Source organism: Chionomys nivalis, chromosome X (genome assembly GCF_950005125.1).
Source record: "Chionomys nivalis chromosome X, mChiNiv1.1, whole genome shotgun sequence".
Lineage (NCBI taxonomy): Eukaryota > Metazoa > Chordata > Mammalia > Rodentia > Cricetidae > Chionomys > Chionomys nivalis.
In genome coordinates this window covers 99,346,192-99,363,633 of record NC_080112.1, presented here as the reverse complement: position 1 = coordinate 99,363,633, position 17,442 = coordinate 99,346,192, and the positions used below count along the sequence as shown (strand labels likewise).

At 41.9% G+C, this 17,442-nt stretch overlaps 1 protein-coding gene across 1 annotated transcript; it reads left to right on the top strand.

Moving 5' to 3' along the window:
* Positions 1–13,472: 13,472 nt before the first annotated feature.
* Positions 13,473–17,173, top strand: Gprasp3 (G protein-coupled receptor associated sorting protein family member 3). The gene is made up of 3 exons (XM_057760457.1): positions 13,473–13,549; positions 14,515–14,588; positions 14,910–17,173. The coding sequence occupies exon 3, from the start codon at positions 15,193–15,195 to the stop codon at positions 16,795–16,797; it is 1,605 nt and encodes a 534-aa protein (XP_057616440.1). The 5' UTR covers positions 13,473–13,549; positions 14,515–14,588; positions 14,910–15,192; the 3' UTR covers positions 16,798–17,173.
* Positions 17,174–17,442: the final 269 nt, after the last annotated feature.

Below are 17,442 nucleotides of genomic sequence, written 5' to 3'. Positions count from 1 at the left end.
TTTTAAGAAATGCTCCTGGATAGTAAAAATGTTACAGATGCACAATAAAACAGATCCAGACATAAAAGACCACACTGTTGGATGAGTGTACGTAGGCTTGAGAGAGAAAAAAAATAGAATAAAGTTAAAAGGGTAAAGTCTTTAAAGAGACAGAATAAAGTAAACTAATGAAGTAAAAATAAGCCACGTAAAAATGGAAAATTCACAGAGAGTCTGGATTATGTACATTGTGTTTTCTTTAAAATTTTTGACTGTAAAGGAGCTAAGGACAGAGAGATATTTCATTACATGGGCTGCCAAGCTAAACCAGAATGGATATAAGGGTATTATCATTTCAGAATTTGGGACTAAGGATATGATGCTTTGGAGAGGGTCTTCTTTTGTTTTCACAGAGGATTCGACCCTGTGGATTTCTTCTATCCCAATATGGTATGATAGACCACGCCCCCCTGAAAGGTTACTGTGAACACCCTCAAAAAATTACTTCACTCAACTGCCAACTGAGATGACCCTGGCACACAGGTTATACCATGAAAGACCTAATTAACGATGCCCCCATTCAGCAGGAAGCAGTTTGGAGAGAAAAAACTGCACCCATGTTCCCAAATATGGTTTATAAATGTTCTTTTACATTTAAAGGGGGATATGACATAGATATAAATAATTTGCATTGGTGTGGATTTTAAGGTCAATTTTGTTATATGTATATGTATTTCTGATATTAATTAAGGTATTGTGTAGTTCATTTAAAAATGTAATGTATATAGGTTGTTAATGGATAATCATCAATAATAGTCAAGCTTGTAGTCATGTTATTTAGATTTTCTAGATGTGCATAGATATATTTTAGATAGGCATTCTTCATATCTTTCAAAGACTGCAGAATATAGCATTTAAAATATTTTAATAACTTAGGGCTTTTCATGACAATGAGACACGTCTGCTCCTGGCAGCACCAATCTACTTCAAGAGGAAGATGGGCATCGAAGAGGCTCCTCATGGAGTTTTATAGCCATTTGGGCAAGAAACTGCTCTTGCCTGGACTGATGCATAAACTGGACACAAAGAACCCGCAGAGAGGACTGCTGAACTTGCCTAAAGGTGAGATGATCTTTCGGGGTTCCTGACTCATGAAAGAGTCTGCGAGACATTCTGCAGGACACAGCAGAAAGTGACTGAACTGTCTTTGGAATTTTCCTGCTTCATGGAAATGTCTGCTGGATTCTATGGGCCTGTAGGCCGAAGATGGATGCCCCAACAGTACAGAGGAACTTTGGATGACTATCCAGGCAGCGAGATATCTCTGTCATTTCTAGAGCTTTGGACTTCTTGTTTGCTTAGGTAATATTATATCCTTCTGGAGTCTTTGATGGAGTTGAAGAATGGTTAGTTATAGTTTTCCATTATTATGATAAAGAAAAGTAGATGTAAATATTGTAACTGTAATTCTTGCTTGATTACTGTTTTGTTATATGTAATTTTACTGTTAAAGTTAAAGCCTTTCTTTTTTGTTTAAACAGAAAAAGGGAAAATGATGTGGGAGTGATTTCTTTATAATCTGTTGCTTTCACTGGTTAATTAATAAAGAAACTGCCTAGGCCCATTTGATAGGCCAACCCTTAGGTGGGTGGAGTAGACAGAACAGAATGCTGGGAGAAAGAAGCCAAGTCAGTGAGTCGCCATGATTCTCCCGCCAGACAAAGACGCAGGTTAAGATCCTCCCTGGTAAGCCACCAGCTTGTGGTGCTACACAGAATATTAGAAATGGGTTAGATCAATATGTAAGAGCTAGCCAATAAGAGACTGGAGCTAATGGGCCAAGCAGTGTTTAAAAGAATACAGTTTCCGTGTAATTATTTTAGATAAAGCCATGTGGGCAGCCGGGTGCTGGGGACGCAGCCCCGCCGCTCATATTACTACAGCTTTTGTAAGATTGCCATTTTTGTTATGTTAATTCTACCTACTGAAGAGCATGGGAGGTCTTTCCACTTTTTGGTGTCTTCTTCAAATTATTTCTTCAAAGATTTAAAGTTCATGTCATACAGGTTGTCCACTTGTTTGGTTAGAGTTACTCTGAGATATTTTATGCTATTTGTGGCTATTGTGAAGGGCAATGTTTCTCTGATTTTTTTATCAGCCCATTTATCATCTGTGTAAAGGAAGGCTACTGATAATTTTGAGTTAATCTTGTATCCTGCTACATTCCTGAAGGTGTTTATGAGATATAGAAGTTCCTTGGCAGAATTTTTGGGGTCCCTTATATAAACTATCTTATCATCAGCAAATAGTGAGAGTTTGACTTCTTTTCTCAGATCCCCTTGATTTCCTTTTGTTGTCTTATTGTTGTAACTAGATTTTCAAGTACTATATTGAATAGATATGGAAAGAGTGGACAACTTTGTCTTGTTCCTGATTTCAGTGGGATCACTGTGAGTTTCTCTCCATTTAGTTTGATGTTGACTGTTGGCTTGTTGTATATTACCTTTATTATGTTTAGGTTTGTTCCTTGTATTCCTGCTTTCTTTAAGACCTTTATCATGAAGGGATGTTGTATTTTGTAGAAAGCTTTTTCAGAATCTAATTAGATTGGTCATGTAATTTTTTTTCATGTTTTTTTTTGTTTTATGGTGGATTACGTTGACAGATTTTCGTATGTTGAACCATCCCTGCATCTCTGGGATGAACCCAACTTGATCATGGTGGATGATTTTTCTGATGTGTTCTTCGATTCGGTTTGCCAGTATTTTATTTAGTATTTTTGCATCAGTGTTCATGAGGGAGATTGGTCTGTAATTCTCTTTCTTAGTAATGTCTTTGTGTGGCTTGGGTATCAGGGTAATTGTAGCCTCATAAAAAGAGTTTGGCACTGTTCCTTCTGTTTCTATTGTGTGGAACAATTTGAGAATTATTGCTATTAGTTCTTCTTTGAAAATCTTGTACAATTCTGAGCTAAAACCATCTGGCCCTGGTTTTTTTTGTTTGTTTTTGTTTTCTGATGACTGTTTATATTTCTTTAGCAGTTATAGGTCTATTTAATTTGCTTATCTGGTCTTGATTTAATTTTGGTAAGTGATATTTGTCCAGGAAATTGTCCATTTCCTTTAAGTTTTCCAATTTTATGGAATACAGGTTCTTGAAATATGACCTAATGATTCACTGGATTTTCTTCATGTCTGTTGTTATGTCCCCCTTTTCATTTTTGATTTTGTTAATTTGGATATTCTCTCTCTGCCTTTTGGTTAGTTTGGATAAAGGTTTGTCTATATTGTTGATTTTTTTCAAAGAACCAACTCTTTGTCTCATTGATTCCTTGTATTGTTTTCTTTGTTACTATTTGTTGATTTCCATTCTCAATTTGATTGTTTCTTGCTGTCTAGTTCTCTTGGGTGAGTTTGCTTCTTTTTGTTCTAAAGTTTTCAAATGTTCTGTAAATTCACTAGTATGGGATTTTTCCAGCTTCTTTATGTAGGCATTTAGTGCTATGAACTTTCCCCTTAACACTGCTTTCATTGTGTTCCATAAATTTGGTTATGTTGTATGGTCATTTTCATTGAGGTTTAGGAAGTCTTTAATTTTTCCCTTTATTTCTTCCTTGACCCATTGATGATTCAGGTGAGCATTGTTTAATTTCCATATGTTTGTGGGTTTTCTAGAATTAGTATTACTGTTGACTTCTAGTTTTTATACCGTGGTGATCTGATAAGGTACATTGGGTTATTCCAATTTTTTTGTATTTGTTGAGGTTTGTTTTGTTACTGAGTGTGTGGTCAATTTTTGAGAAGGTTCCATGAAGTGCTGAGAAGAAGGTAGATTCTTTTATGTTTGGATAGAGTGTTCTATTGATATCTGTTAAGTCCATTTAAACCATAACATCTGTTAGTTCCCTTATTTCTCTGTTAATTTTCTGCCTGATAAACCTGTCTAGTGGTGAGAGTGGGTTGCTGAAGTCTCCCAGTATTAGTGTGTGGGTTTAATGTGTGATTTAAGCTTTAGAAGTGTTTCTTTTACATATGAGGTTGCCTTTGTATTTAGGGCATAGATGTTCAGTATTGAGATTTCCTTTTGATGAATTTTTCCTGTGACTAATATGAAATGTCCTTTTTTATCTCTTTTGATTGGTTTAAGTTTGAAGTATATTTTGTTAGATATTAGGATAGCTACACCAACTTGTTTCTTAGGTCCATTTGATTGGAAAAATTTTCCCCAACCCTTTATTCTGAGGTGATGTCTGTCTTTGAGGTTGAGGTGTATTTTTTGTATGCAGCAGAAAGATGGATTCTGTTTTCGTAGCCAATCTGTTAGTCTGTGTCTTTTTATAGGTGAATTGAGTCCATTTATAATAAGGGATATTAATGACCAGTAATCACTGGTTCCTGTTATTTTAGTTTTCATTGTTGGCGATGTTATTTTGTGTGTTTTTCTTTTCTTTGGATTTGCAGCTGTGAGATCTTCTATTGCCTGTGTTTTTGTGATTGTAGCTAACTTCCTTGGGTTGGAGTTTTCCTTCTAGTACTTTGTATAAGACTGGGTGTGTGGCTAGGTATTGGTTAAATCTGGTTCTGTCTTGGAATATCTTGTTTTGTCTGTGTATGGTGATTAAAAGTTTTGCTGGTATAGTAGTCTGGGCTGGCATCTGTGGTCTCTTAATGTCTGCATAATGCTTGACCAGGACCTTTTGGCTTTTATTGTTTCCATTGAGAAGTCAGGTGTAATTCTGATAGGCCTGCCTTTATATGTTACTTGGCATTTTCCCTTTGCAGCTCTTAATATTCTTTATTTCGTATTTTTAGTGTTTTGATTATTATGTGGCAAGGGGACTTTTTTGATGCAGTCTATTTGGTGTTCTATAAGCTTCTTGTATCTTCATATGTATATCTTTCGGTTGGGAAAGTTTTCTATGATTTTTTGTGGAATATATTTTCTGTGCTTCTGAGTTGACCTTCTCCTTCTTCCATCCCTGTTGTAATAAGAGCGGCAGGGCTGTGTCCCCGGCACCTGGCCACCCGCATGGCTAGCTTATGCCCCGAAATAATTACACGGAAACTGTATTCTTTTAAATACTGTCTGGCCCATTAGTTCCAGCCTCTTATTGGCTAGCTCTTACATTTTGATCTAACCCATTTTTAATATTTTATCAATTCTTTGTGAATTTCACATAATACATCTTGATCTCATTTATCTCCCCATTCCTTTGTATCTGCCCTCTGCCCTTGAAACCTCCCCACCCAAATAAAATAAAATTTAAAAGAACTAACTAAGCAAACTAACATACAAAAAGAAAAGGGAAAAAATTCTCAGCAGGGAAGCTGTAGTGTGACACGGTGAGTCACACAGTATACCCTTTAGTCCATACATCTTTACCTCTAAGTGTTTTTGCAGTGAGTCATTGGTCTGCTTCAAGGTGTCTGGCTTCTGCTACACCTTTGATATTGGGCCCTCACTGAGACTCCTCTTTGATATACTGCTGTTGTCCTGTGTCATAGAGATCCTGAAGCTTTGGAACTGCAGGTCCAGACCCCTTCCTATGCTCCAGCAGTTTATAGATGAGGTGGATGCTGGGGTGGGCCAACTCTTAGGCCTGGTTCCGGGCCTGGGTGGTAGCTGGTTTGATCAGCCTGCCAGCTTTCCCTCATTGACACCACCAGGGTGATCTCTTCAGCACTCCCCCTGTTAGCTCAGCCAGTGTAGCAGACAGTAGGGAGCAGGGCCAGTTCTCCTGTTTTCATGATCTGGGGCTTACTCACCCACCACATCAGGGCCAGCTCTACTGTTTCACCAAGGCAGGTGCAGGGCCTCCACAGTTGGTGAGGCATAGAGCCAACTCTCTGGCTCTTGTGTCCTGAAGGCCAGCTCTCCAGCCTGCCACAGGTGGCAAGGGGTGGGGGATGGGGGAACATCTTTCCTATACCCATGCCACCACATGGCAGGTGAGGGGGGAGCAGAGTCAGCTCTCCTGCTGTCACAACCTCAGGGCCAACTCACCTGCACCCCCACCAATAGGGTCAGCTTTACTGTGTTGCCCAGGTGAGGTGTAGGGCCCAATTTCCCAAGGGCTGCAGCCAGTGAGAGGCAGGGCCAGCTCTCCCACTCTCATGACCTCAGGGCCAGCTCTCCCACCTACCACAGATGGTGGGGGGAGGGCATCTCTTCCTTGCCCTCTCCACCATATGGCAGATGAGGAATGGGGTCAGATCTCTCATGCACTTAAGACCAGATCACCTGTGCCCTGGAGTGAGATCTCTCAAGCATGTAGGGCCAGATCACCTGTGTCCGTGTCAGCCGGGTCAGCTCTATTGTGTTTTAATTAATACAGTTTTCGTGTGATTATTTTGGGTGTAGCTGGCAGGGAGGCAGGACTCGGCCTGCTCCTCCTCCTACATTTCTTGTAGATGATAAAAACCTTGAGTTTCTTGTAGACAATAGATTTTGTTTCTTAATTCACTTAAGTAACCTGTGTACTTTGATTGGCAAATTGAGGCCACTAATATTTTTAAAGTTCATATTGAAAAGTATGTGTAGGTTGCAGTCATTTTAAAAAATTTTTTTTTTAGTTGTTTCTTGTTGCTTGTGTCTCAATATTTAGAACTAACTTTACTTTCTATAGTTTCTTGACTCTGTTTATTTCTGTCGTTAGTCTGAAGCATTGCTAGGGCTAGTTTGGTAGACATATTTTTTAGTGTATTTATATTATGGAAAGATGGTTTTGTCCTTCAATACTGCAGAAAGTTTTGCTGGATAAAGTAGTCTAAGTTGACATCAGTGGCCTCTTAAAACCAGGAGTACATTGCTCCAAGATCTTCTGACTGTAAAATTTTCCATTGAGAATTAAGGTGTATTTTGGATGGATTTTCCTTTATATGTGACTTAGACTTTTCTTGTGAAGCTCTCATATTCTCTATTTATAGATTCTTTATTAGTGTTTTAACTATTACATGCCACTAGAATTTATCAGCTGGTCCTGTCTAGTTGATGTGCTGTGTGCTTCTTGTATCTGTATGGGTATGTCCTTAATTTGGGGAATTTTCTTCCATGAGCCTTTTGAAAATCTGGTCTATGCCTTTAACCCAGGATTCTTATCCTTCTTCTATGCTCACAATTCAGAAATCTTGTCTTCTCAAGGTTTCCTACAGTTCCTGGGTGTCCCCCCCCTCTTTGATTTGTTTGTTTCATTTTATTTGATTGGCTCAATTCCCCTACTTTCTCTTCATGACTTGATATTCTTTTTGTGTATCATCTAATTTAATTTTTGTAACAATATTTAGGGGAGCCTATTCCCCCACATACCAAAAAATAAAAAAATAAAGATGCAGAATTTCAGGCACAGTGTGTGAATGGCAAAGCTGAATTTGTCAATGGCAGTTTCATTAAGAGTAAAAAATATATTGTATGAGCCATGATTGTCTATTTTTAATTTATTCTACTCTCATATTTTACATTCTGACTGCAGTTTCCCTTTCCTCCTCTCTTCCAAACCCCGCCCACCTCCCCTCTCTCCTAATCCACTCCCCCTCCTTTCCCTTCAAAAAAGGGCAGGCCTCCCCAGAAATATCAACCAAATATCAAGCTATAATAAAAGTAGGTACATGCCCTCTTATCAAAGCTGGATGAGGCTGCCCAGTGGGAGGAAAAGAGATCCAAGAGCAGGCAAAAGAGTCAGAGACAGTCTCCGCTCCTACTGTTAGGAGTCCTGCAAGAACACCCAGCTGCACAACCATAACATATATGCAGACTGCCTAGGTCAAATCCATATGGCAGTTCAGTCTCTGTGAGTCCCTATAAGCCCTGATTAGTTGATTCTGTGGACTGTTTTTGTTGTGGTATCCTTGACTCCTCTGGCTCCTACAACCCTTCCTCATCCTCTTCCTTGGGTTTCTCCAAGCCCCACCTAATGTTTGGCTGTGGGTCTCTGCATTGGCTCCTATTAGTTGCTGGATGAAGCCTCTCTGATGATGATTATACTAGGCTGTGGTCTATGAGGATAGCAGAGTATCATTAAGAATCATTTCATTCATTTATTTTCTGTTCGTGTTTGGATCTGTCCTATGTCTCTGGATTATCCGGACTCTGGTTCCTAGCCCTCCAGGCAGTGTCTGGTATGGCATAGGTGTCAATTTGGGCCAGTCATTGGTTGACCACTCCCAGAAGTTCTGTGCCACCTTTACCCTAGCACAGGTAGGGTAGGCAGGATTAATTGTAAGCCGAAAGTTTTGTGGCTGGGTTGATGTCCTAAACCTACACTTGAAGACTTGCCTGATTACAGAAGATGGCAGTTCAGGTTCCATATCTCCCAATACTTGGAGTCTTCTCTAGGGTCACCCTCATAGCTTCCTAGGAGTTTCCTTTGCTCTAGGTTTCTACCTCATCTCTGAAATGCCCCCCAATTCCAGTCATCTCTTCCAGTACTCTCTTTATCTACTCCCTCCACACACTTAATCCATTCTGTTCCCATCCCTACCTGCTCCCAGTCTACTCAAAAAATCTGTTCTGTTTCCCCTTCCTACAGAGATCCAAGTGTACCCCCTTGAGCATACCCCTCTGAGTCTGTGGATTATAGCATAGTTATCCTTTACTTTACAGCTAATATCCACTTATAAGTGAGAACATACCATGCTTGTCTTTCTGCATGATGTTTTTCCAGTTCCATCCATTTGCCTGAAATTTCATGTCATTTTTAACAACTGAGTAATACTTCACTGTGTAACTACATTCCCCCCTTCCACAATTTATTTATCCATTCTTCAGTTGAAGGACATGTAGGTTGCTTCCAGTTTCTGGCTATCATGAATAAAGCTGCTGTGGACATAGTTGAGCATGTGTCCTTGTTGTAGGATGGGGTGTCCTTTGGGTATATGCTCAGGAGTGGTATAGCTGAGTCTTGAGGTAGTTTAACTCTCAATTTTCTGAGGAAACTTGATATTGATTCCCGTAGTGGCTGTACAAATTGGCTCTCCCGTCAGCACTGGAGGAGTGTTCCCCTTGCTCCACATCCTTGTCAGCATGAGCTGTCACTTGTGGCTTTGATCTTAGTCATTTTGACAGGTATAAGATGGACTCTCAGAGTCATTTTGATATTCTATCTTCTGCTTGATCAATTATGTTTGTAAGGGTTTCCCCTGTGTTTTGTAATTCGGTTATTGAGTTTTTCAAGTCAATCTTAATTTCAGCTTCTATTTCTTTAACGAATTCAGTTTTTAAATCCTGGAGTTTCTTCATCAGTTCATTCAGCTGTATGTTTATATTTTTAGACATCATTTAAGCATTTATTCCTGTACTCTATATATTCATTGGGGCTTTTGTTCTTGTCTTCTTTAAATTCCTTGAATTCTTGATGACATTTATGATTGTTCTTTTAAATTATGTGTCCTGGTGTTTCTTGGGGGGTGATTCTCAGGGGAGTATATTTACATTTCTGTAAGACTAATAGCTTACAGAGGGTAAGGAGAGGAGCAATATAGTCTTGGCCTTTCATATGGTTCATGTTTTTGCGGTGTGCCTGGATATGTGGACTTGTTCCATTGGTTGCGTGCGTGTCTGGTATCAGGTTCTAGCTTACCTGAGACTGGACTGGTGCAGGAGCTGCATACCTGTTGCTAGGCCTGAGACGATGGGGCGACACTGGCAGCTGAGGTACTGAGGAGGTCACCAAGCAAGGCAGGTGCAGGAACTCCATATCTAGGGCTGCAGCCAGGCTCAGGAAAGCAGATAGCTCAGGAAGGGAGAACTCAACAGGAAATACTAGTGCAGAAGTTGCAGAGTTGGAGCTAAGCCTGAGAGTGTGGGAATGGCGCTGGAGGAAGGAGGTTCTGGAAAGCTCATCAGGCAGAGTGGGTGTGTGACCTGTGCATCAAGGATTAGGCCTGAGTGTGTGGGGATGGTGCGGGCAGTCTTGGTTTTCTACTGAATTTTAACTGTCTTGGTCATGTACAGCTATTGTGCAGAAACCAGAGGTGCTGTGTCCTTGAGTCCATGTCACATCCAGAAGACTGACAGCATTTCACAGTGTTCCTTCCTTCCCTCCACCTCATACATTGTTTTTGGCCCCTCTTCTGCAATGCACCCTTAGCCTTCTGTTGGGGGAGGATTGATATAGCTACCCATTTAGGGTTGAACACTTACACTTAATGAATCTCTGCATTAATCACTGCTCATTTCCAAATGAAGCTTCTCTGAACCAAGATTATGAACAGCATGAATCTATGGGTACAAACATAAAATTGTAGAGGGCAGTATGACTCCATAACCATTTATTAACATAATAATATCAGGTTCTATCCTAGAATCTGTGACCTCCTTGACATGGATTTTCATTAAGTTCACAGTACCGAGCAAGAAATCCCTCCTGTGGAGTAAACCATGAATGCAATCAGAAATCAATCAGTTAGCCCTATAACTAACTGTCCTGCCACTATTGCACCTTGCCTGGTAGTATTGCCTGCAGTATTGTAGCATGTAGGGTTCAGCACTGGATATGACCATTGATGTCTTTTCCCCCAGCAGCCTGCATAGCACCTTTTAACACTCTGAAATCCATCCAACAGAGAGAGAGTTTCCTGGTCAGTTCAAGATCGATTTATCTGATTAGGTCAGCGTGACAAATGTATCAGGGACTAGTCATGTCTAATTCCTATTACAGTCATTGCTAATGGAATATAAAGAAAGCCCAACTTTCACAATCACCACCTTTAAGAAAAACATCACATGTTGGATTCTTTTGAAATACAAAAATAAAACGTTTTTTCGAGGCAGGGTTTCTCTGTATAACAGTCCTGACTTTCCTGGAACTCACTCTGTAGACCAGACTGGCCTCAGACTCAGAGAGATCCCCCTGCCTCTCCCTGGAGTGCTGGGATTAGAGGCGTGTGCCACCACTGTCTGGCTTAGGAATAGAGTTTTAATAGCTAGTTACGGTATGCAGCGAAGAACACAGCAATTGCTTATGTTGTTTTAGGTGCCTCTGGGGCAGTGGTTCTCAACCTTCCTAATGCTCCGACCCTTTAATACAGTTCCTTATGCTGTGGTGACTCCCAACCATAAAATTATTTCATTGCTACTTAATAACTGTAATGTTGCTATTGTTATGAAGTATAATGTAAATATCTAATATTCAGGATATCGGATATATAACGCCTGTGAAAGAGTCGTTTGACCCACAGGTTGAGAAACTCTGCTCTGGGGTCTCTTTGATCAATAACACGTAGTGCTTGGCACTGGGAATTTCATTTAATAACTCATTCTTCTGAGAACAGAAGCAGTGTCCACCCATACAGGGCACCTCTGTTCAAACTCCTTTGTTTTTAAATTATATTTTAAAATTTGCTTGCACACTGGTAGTTTTCCTTAAGGCTCCTTTATACATCCTTAGTTTGGATTGACCTGTCACCTAATCACTCCCACCAATCCCCAGATTTTTTTATGTCATATGTTGATCAAATAAGTTTTTGTTTATTCCAAGTAAGAAAAAACAAGTAAAATGACTTTTGGCTCAGACACCTGGTTGGTTTCGCAGGGACAGAAGTATGCTTTTAGCTTGGGGCAGTGGCGAGGCCTGTAAAAGGTGCTCATCTCCGTTCCCCACCCCCCAGGAACTCCATAAAGCATTGAGAGAAAAACAAGGAAGAGGCACCAAGAGCCCTCTCTTCAGTCTAGTTGCTAGGCTACCTGACCCCTCTCCAGCTGCTGTACTGTAAGTCCTCCTCCCTTTCCACAGGCTTCTGAAAAGGAGGGGGAACTGAAGCACAGCCTAAGTGGAGTGCTGAGAGGGACGGGAACTGTCCAGCTCCTTGTTGGAGTGCAGGAGCACTCAGTATCCCTCCGCTGCTCCCTCTTGCTCCCCAACTCCAGACATCCTTTCCTATAGCCCCCCACTCCAAAGCCCTCATAGACCCTAGCTCTCAGGCACCCCCCACCCTGGAGTGGCACCAGAAAAGTGGTGGTGGTCTCTGGTTAGGGTGAGCAGGGGGCTGCAGGAGCTCACTGTGCGACCCACCCCCTCCCCAGGGGCGCTGGGCTGCGTGCGGCCCCGCCCTCTCGGAGTCGGAACTACGGTGGGCCCGGGAGGGGGCGTCGAGCCCGTGCGCCATATCCCTCCGCCCCCTTCCCGACACCCTCGAGGCGAGCTGTGCCTGCCGCATCCTGCGCAACAGCCCCTGCCCGTTTGCTGCAGAGGCGTGGGGGCGGGACGCGTCTCTGCCATTCCACTCGCGCGCAAAGCGCCGAGAGCCCAGAGAGAGGAGCTGCGGAGGACCGAGCACAGCCGAGAGCAGACGGGGGACGCGGGGAAGCCCGCAGACCTGGGCCGTGCGCCTGGCCAGGCAAGTGGGGGTGTGTCGAGGGCTCGGGCGGCCGCGCTCTGCGGACCACCGCCCGGCCCTGACAGTGCAGTGGGGGGCGAGCGGGTCGCGGGGGCTCCCCGGAGTGGTGCGCGGTTGCCGGAGATCCTAGGCGGGAGGAGGAAGCGGGAACCGGGCTCGGGCTGAGGACCAAGGGGGCGGCTGGAGTGACAGGCTGTGATGGTCTGTTGGCCTGTGGAGCAGATGGCCAGGCAGCAGGCTTTTCCCCACCCTTTTTGGTGTCTGGGCCCTGGAAGGGTTGTGGGGGAGGCGCCTGTGGGAGAAATGGCGGCGGACTCGGGAGCTGGGAAGTGTGGTGCCCCAAGGAGGTCACTGTCCTTGGGTTGGGGGCAGGTGTCCAACTCTGGGGATAGCTTAGCTCTGGGTGGTGAATTGCCTTGCAACTTGGGCCTTATCCCAGAAAGAGGCCCTTGTGTCCTGCTTCGTGGGTGCTGTCACTTCCCACAGGCTCCTGCTTGGTGACAAAGTCTCCAGTCTGAGTGGTAGGAGTGGTGCATTCTGGGGAAGGGGAAATTTAATTAGAGTGGCAATAATGAAGGCAGCAGAACATAAGAATGAAATGTTCGTCTGCCTTCAATACAGGAGTGATTGTTTCATTCCCTTCTATATGTAGAATCTTGGACTTAATTTATTGTAAGCAAGTGTTCATAATAAAGAATTGGTCACATCGCAGAACTCCTGGCTATATAAATATTATGATCCATTTTCTCAACATTCTATTTTACTTTGACCATTTTTGGTATGTTTGAATGGGAGTTAAAGTAAAGGAAAAGTTTTTGTGCAGATGGGTGTTCAATTTAAAATATTTGAAATCACAACAGGATTTAAGTATCTGTTTATGGGGCCCCGTATATCATCTTCAGCTACTTTTCCTAGTCCCTCATATTTTTTGTATAGAAGCCGTATCCAAGAAAATGTGCTGTTTCTGAAGGTGGGGCCTCTGGTCACACATGAGAGTTGATAGAGTTCATTCACTGGGTTTCTGACTCTCTAAAAGAGATTGTTTGAACTTGGATTCTGGAATTCTGCCCCAAATCATTTCATACCATGGTCATTATACTTTTTTGTATATTTTTCTCATTATCTTTTGGTTTCTATAGGTTGACTCTTCTCCAGCTAGATGACTCTTTTTTGGTGGGAAGGATAACATCTCCCGAGGATCCTGCTTTGTGATGAGTCTGGCATCGGTAGCACATGAGGTAAGATCTAGTCATATGTGGGGAGGCTGGTATTTCAAATATGGTCCTGAAACTATTGAACTCGTTAGCCTCCCTGCCTTCTTCCCAAATACAACTGCATATATTCCACTCTCTCTTTCTATACCATGTATTTTCCTTCAAGAAAGAAATTCGGTCCCTGAATGCAAAAATTCCTGATGTCAGGGTTAGGAGGATGTATATTCAGAGAGGTCACAGGTCTTGAGCACACCTAGGGAATAATTGGGGCAGGGCTGACATGTAGGAGACATTAGCAACCTTGAGCATACAAAAGCATGTGCTATAAACCTTGTCAGGGGTGTCTGTCTTTTCAATCTCATTAGCAATATTTGGTTGTTTCTGATGTTCCCTTTTTATCTATAAGCCTCTTTCTTCCTAGGTTTCTGTAGAGCAATGTTTCTGAAACTGTGGATTGCGACCCCTTTGGGGGTTGAATGACCCTTTCCACAGGGGTCACATATCAAATATCCTGCAGATCATATACTTACATTAGGATTCATAACAGTAGCAAAATTATGGCTATGAAGAAGCAATGAAATAATTTTATGGCAGAGGGTCACCACAACATGAACTATATTAAAGGGTCGCAGCATTAGGAAGGTTGAGAATCACTGCTGTAGAGACTTGTGGGTAGCTGAGGTGAGTATGAATGTGAGCATGAAGCACACTTGTCAGTCGGTGGTAGAGGTTGCTGTTGGCAAGATCTTACCTTGGACCCATTGGGTTCTAACTTTCCAAATGCCGCTGCCCTCATTCATTACTAAGTGGGAGGACAGTGAGCCAAGCTTGGGTCAATAGGTATTTAGTAGATACTGGGTCAGAAACTGGGGAGAGAATCCATAAGAGAAAACAGGGTATGGGGGAGTGTTATAATACATGGAGATACAATTTTAGGTCAGTCTGTCGGATACTCAGAATTCTAATCGCACACGTATTTTTCTCTATAGATCTGCCTGTGAAGTCAGTTGGACAGCTTTGCAACTGTGGAAGTGAGAAAGAAGGGAACATCACATCAGGGCAGGTTGGTATGAGGCCTTTCTGACGACGTAGTAATTCCTGATGGTATGCACCAGTATGGGACCACAGGGGTCTGTGCTCTCTAGCCTCTCCTACTCTAAGCAGTCTTACATACTCTCACTGCTGTGTTTGATGGAGACAAAAGAATGGTAGTACTTGGGCTGGACACAACTATGAAAGAAATACAATGAGATAGCAGAGTTTTCTACTAATCCACATCTCCTGCCACACAGTTCAAATCTCCATTCATGTCCTCTGTGCAGCGATCTGTATAAAGAACCAAAGTTGGAGGACACTCAAAGTCTATTTCTTTTTCCCACCTTAGGTGTCTCTCCAGTGGTAGCCTTGGATTGGCGGAAGATTGCTTTCAACGGGTCTGCCTTTGGAAATCATCATCTTCCCCCTGACCCGAGTGTCTTTACTCTGTCCCTGTTATTGATAGAGGCTGTATGTCAAAAAAGGGAATTTTGTAACTACTGAACAGACAGTTGTCTTTGACTCTGCTAAGTTCCTCTCTGAGCAAGTTAAAAAGGATAAAGATACTAGCCTGGACTAAGCAGAGGACTTAAGGTGAAAATTGGACAGGTGTCTATAGCTGTGCTTCAATCATGACTGGCTCAAAGAATAAGGCTAGAGCACAGGCTAAACTAGAAAAAAAAGCAAGTGCACAAGCCAAAGCTGTAGCAGAGAGGGAGGCTAGTAATGCAGGCAGAGCTTCAGGCAAAAACCGGGACAAAGGAAAAGCTAAGGGAGGAGCAAAAGCAGATGCAGTGGCCGAGATGAAGGCAGGGTCTAAGAGCAAGGCTGAGATGAGAGAAGGGGCTAAGGGCCTAGGAAAAGGCTCGTCCGATTTCAGCCATAAGTCTGAGAACAAGGGTGCTAGATCTACACGGAAAGAGAAGGCTAGTAGTGATACCTGGTTCTGGGCTGGGGAAGATTCTGGTCTCAATTCCTTGTTCTGGAAGGGAGAAGAGCTTAGTACTAATTCGGTTGCTAAGTGTGAAAATAAAACTAATACTGTTCCTCAGAGCCGTCCAGAGGAGTCAGAGCCTGCACCTAGGACCAGCCACAGGTCTAAGTCAGGGCCAGAGGAAGAGGAGGAAGAAAATGTTATTGGGAACTGGTTTTGGGAAGGAGATGACACTGGTTTTGATCCTGATCCTAAACCTGTGTTCAGAATAGTTAAACCTCAACCAGTGGATGAAATTAATGAAAAGAATAGGCCGAAGGACTGGTCTGAGGTTACCATTTGGCCTAAAGCTCCTGCTGTAATTCCGGCAGTGTTAGGTTTTAGATCTAAGGATTCTTCTGAGGCAAGGCCCTCATCATATATTGTTCTGGCCTCAAATGAAGAAGAAACTTCAACAGCCTGCACTAAGAATACTCGAGCAAGTCTACAGCCTATACCTGAGTATCCATTTGGTTCTGATCCTTGCATCCAGACCTTAGATGAAATTAGACAGCAAATCAAGATCAGAGAAACTAATGGCATCAAGCCCTTTGCTTGCGCTTGCAAAATGGAGTGCTATTTAGATTCTCCAGAATTTGAAAAGCTTATTAACATACTCAAGTCAACTACTGATCCCCTCATTCATAAAATAGCACAGATAGCAATGGGCATACATAAAGTTCATCCGTTTGCCCGGGAATTCATTAATGAAGTGGGTGTGGTGACACTTATTGAAAGTTTGCTCAGCTTTTCTTCCCCTGAGAGTAGAAATAAAACTGTTATTACTCTGAATTCTTCTGGGAATGACAGACAACACAAAGTGGAATTTCATGTTAAGCATATGTGTAAAGAAACTGTGTCTTTCCCCTTGAACTCACCCGGTCAGCAGTCTGGATTAAAGATAATAGGGCAGCTGACTACCGAGTCTGTCCATCACTACATTGTCGTGAGTTACTTTTCAGAACTTTTCCATTTGCTGTCCCAGGGAAATCGTAAGACTAGAAATCTTGTTTTGAAAGTATTTTTGAATATGTCTGAAAATCCAAAGGCAGCCAGAGATATGATCAATATGAAGGCATTAGCAGCATTAAAACTCATCTTTAACCAAAAAGAGGCAAAAGCAAATCTTGTTAGTGCCGTGGCCATCTTTATTAACATAAAGGAGCATATTAGAAAGGGCTCAATTGTAGTAGTTGATCACATGAGTTACAATACTCTTACTGCCATATTCCGTGAAGTTAAATGCATTATTGAAAGAATGTAAAATGACCCAGAAACCAAAGAGAACACTGAACAGTGTCCAAATTCTGATTGGCTAAACATTCCCAAAGAGTTTTGCAAACTATTTTGGTAATAACTGCTTACACATTTTGTCTTAACATCTTTTTTCAAATTATTACCTGTGGTAGGTTCTAGCTGAAATCTAAAACATTTTTGGCGTATCAAATGAATATTAAATATTGAGATAAGCAGGTTTGTTGATTTCTATCTTACCTAGATTAGCAAATTTTTAACATTTTAAGGAAATTGTGATCCAGCAGTCAGAAGTACAGTGTCGTGATGATTGATATCTGCTTAGATCTATTTGTGGCTCCAGATAGCAAAAAAGAAACTACTGGTCTTGTAATCTAGTTATAGAAATAAGGTGTATGAAAATAAAGATACTTGATGGTACCTACATTGTGTGCTTGTGTACATGATATATACATACATATATATATATAAATACCTATTTCCAAATGTGTCCTCCTGATACGAAAAAGAAGCAGGTTAATATAGGCTATTAAATATAAGAGGGATTTCTATTACTCCAACTATGGCAGACACATTACAGAACACAGTGAGGCTCAGAATTACACAAAATCTAGATTATATTTAAAATTCGAATTCTTAGACTATTTCATCTATG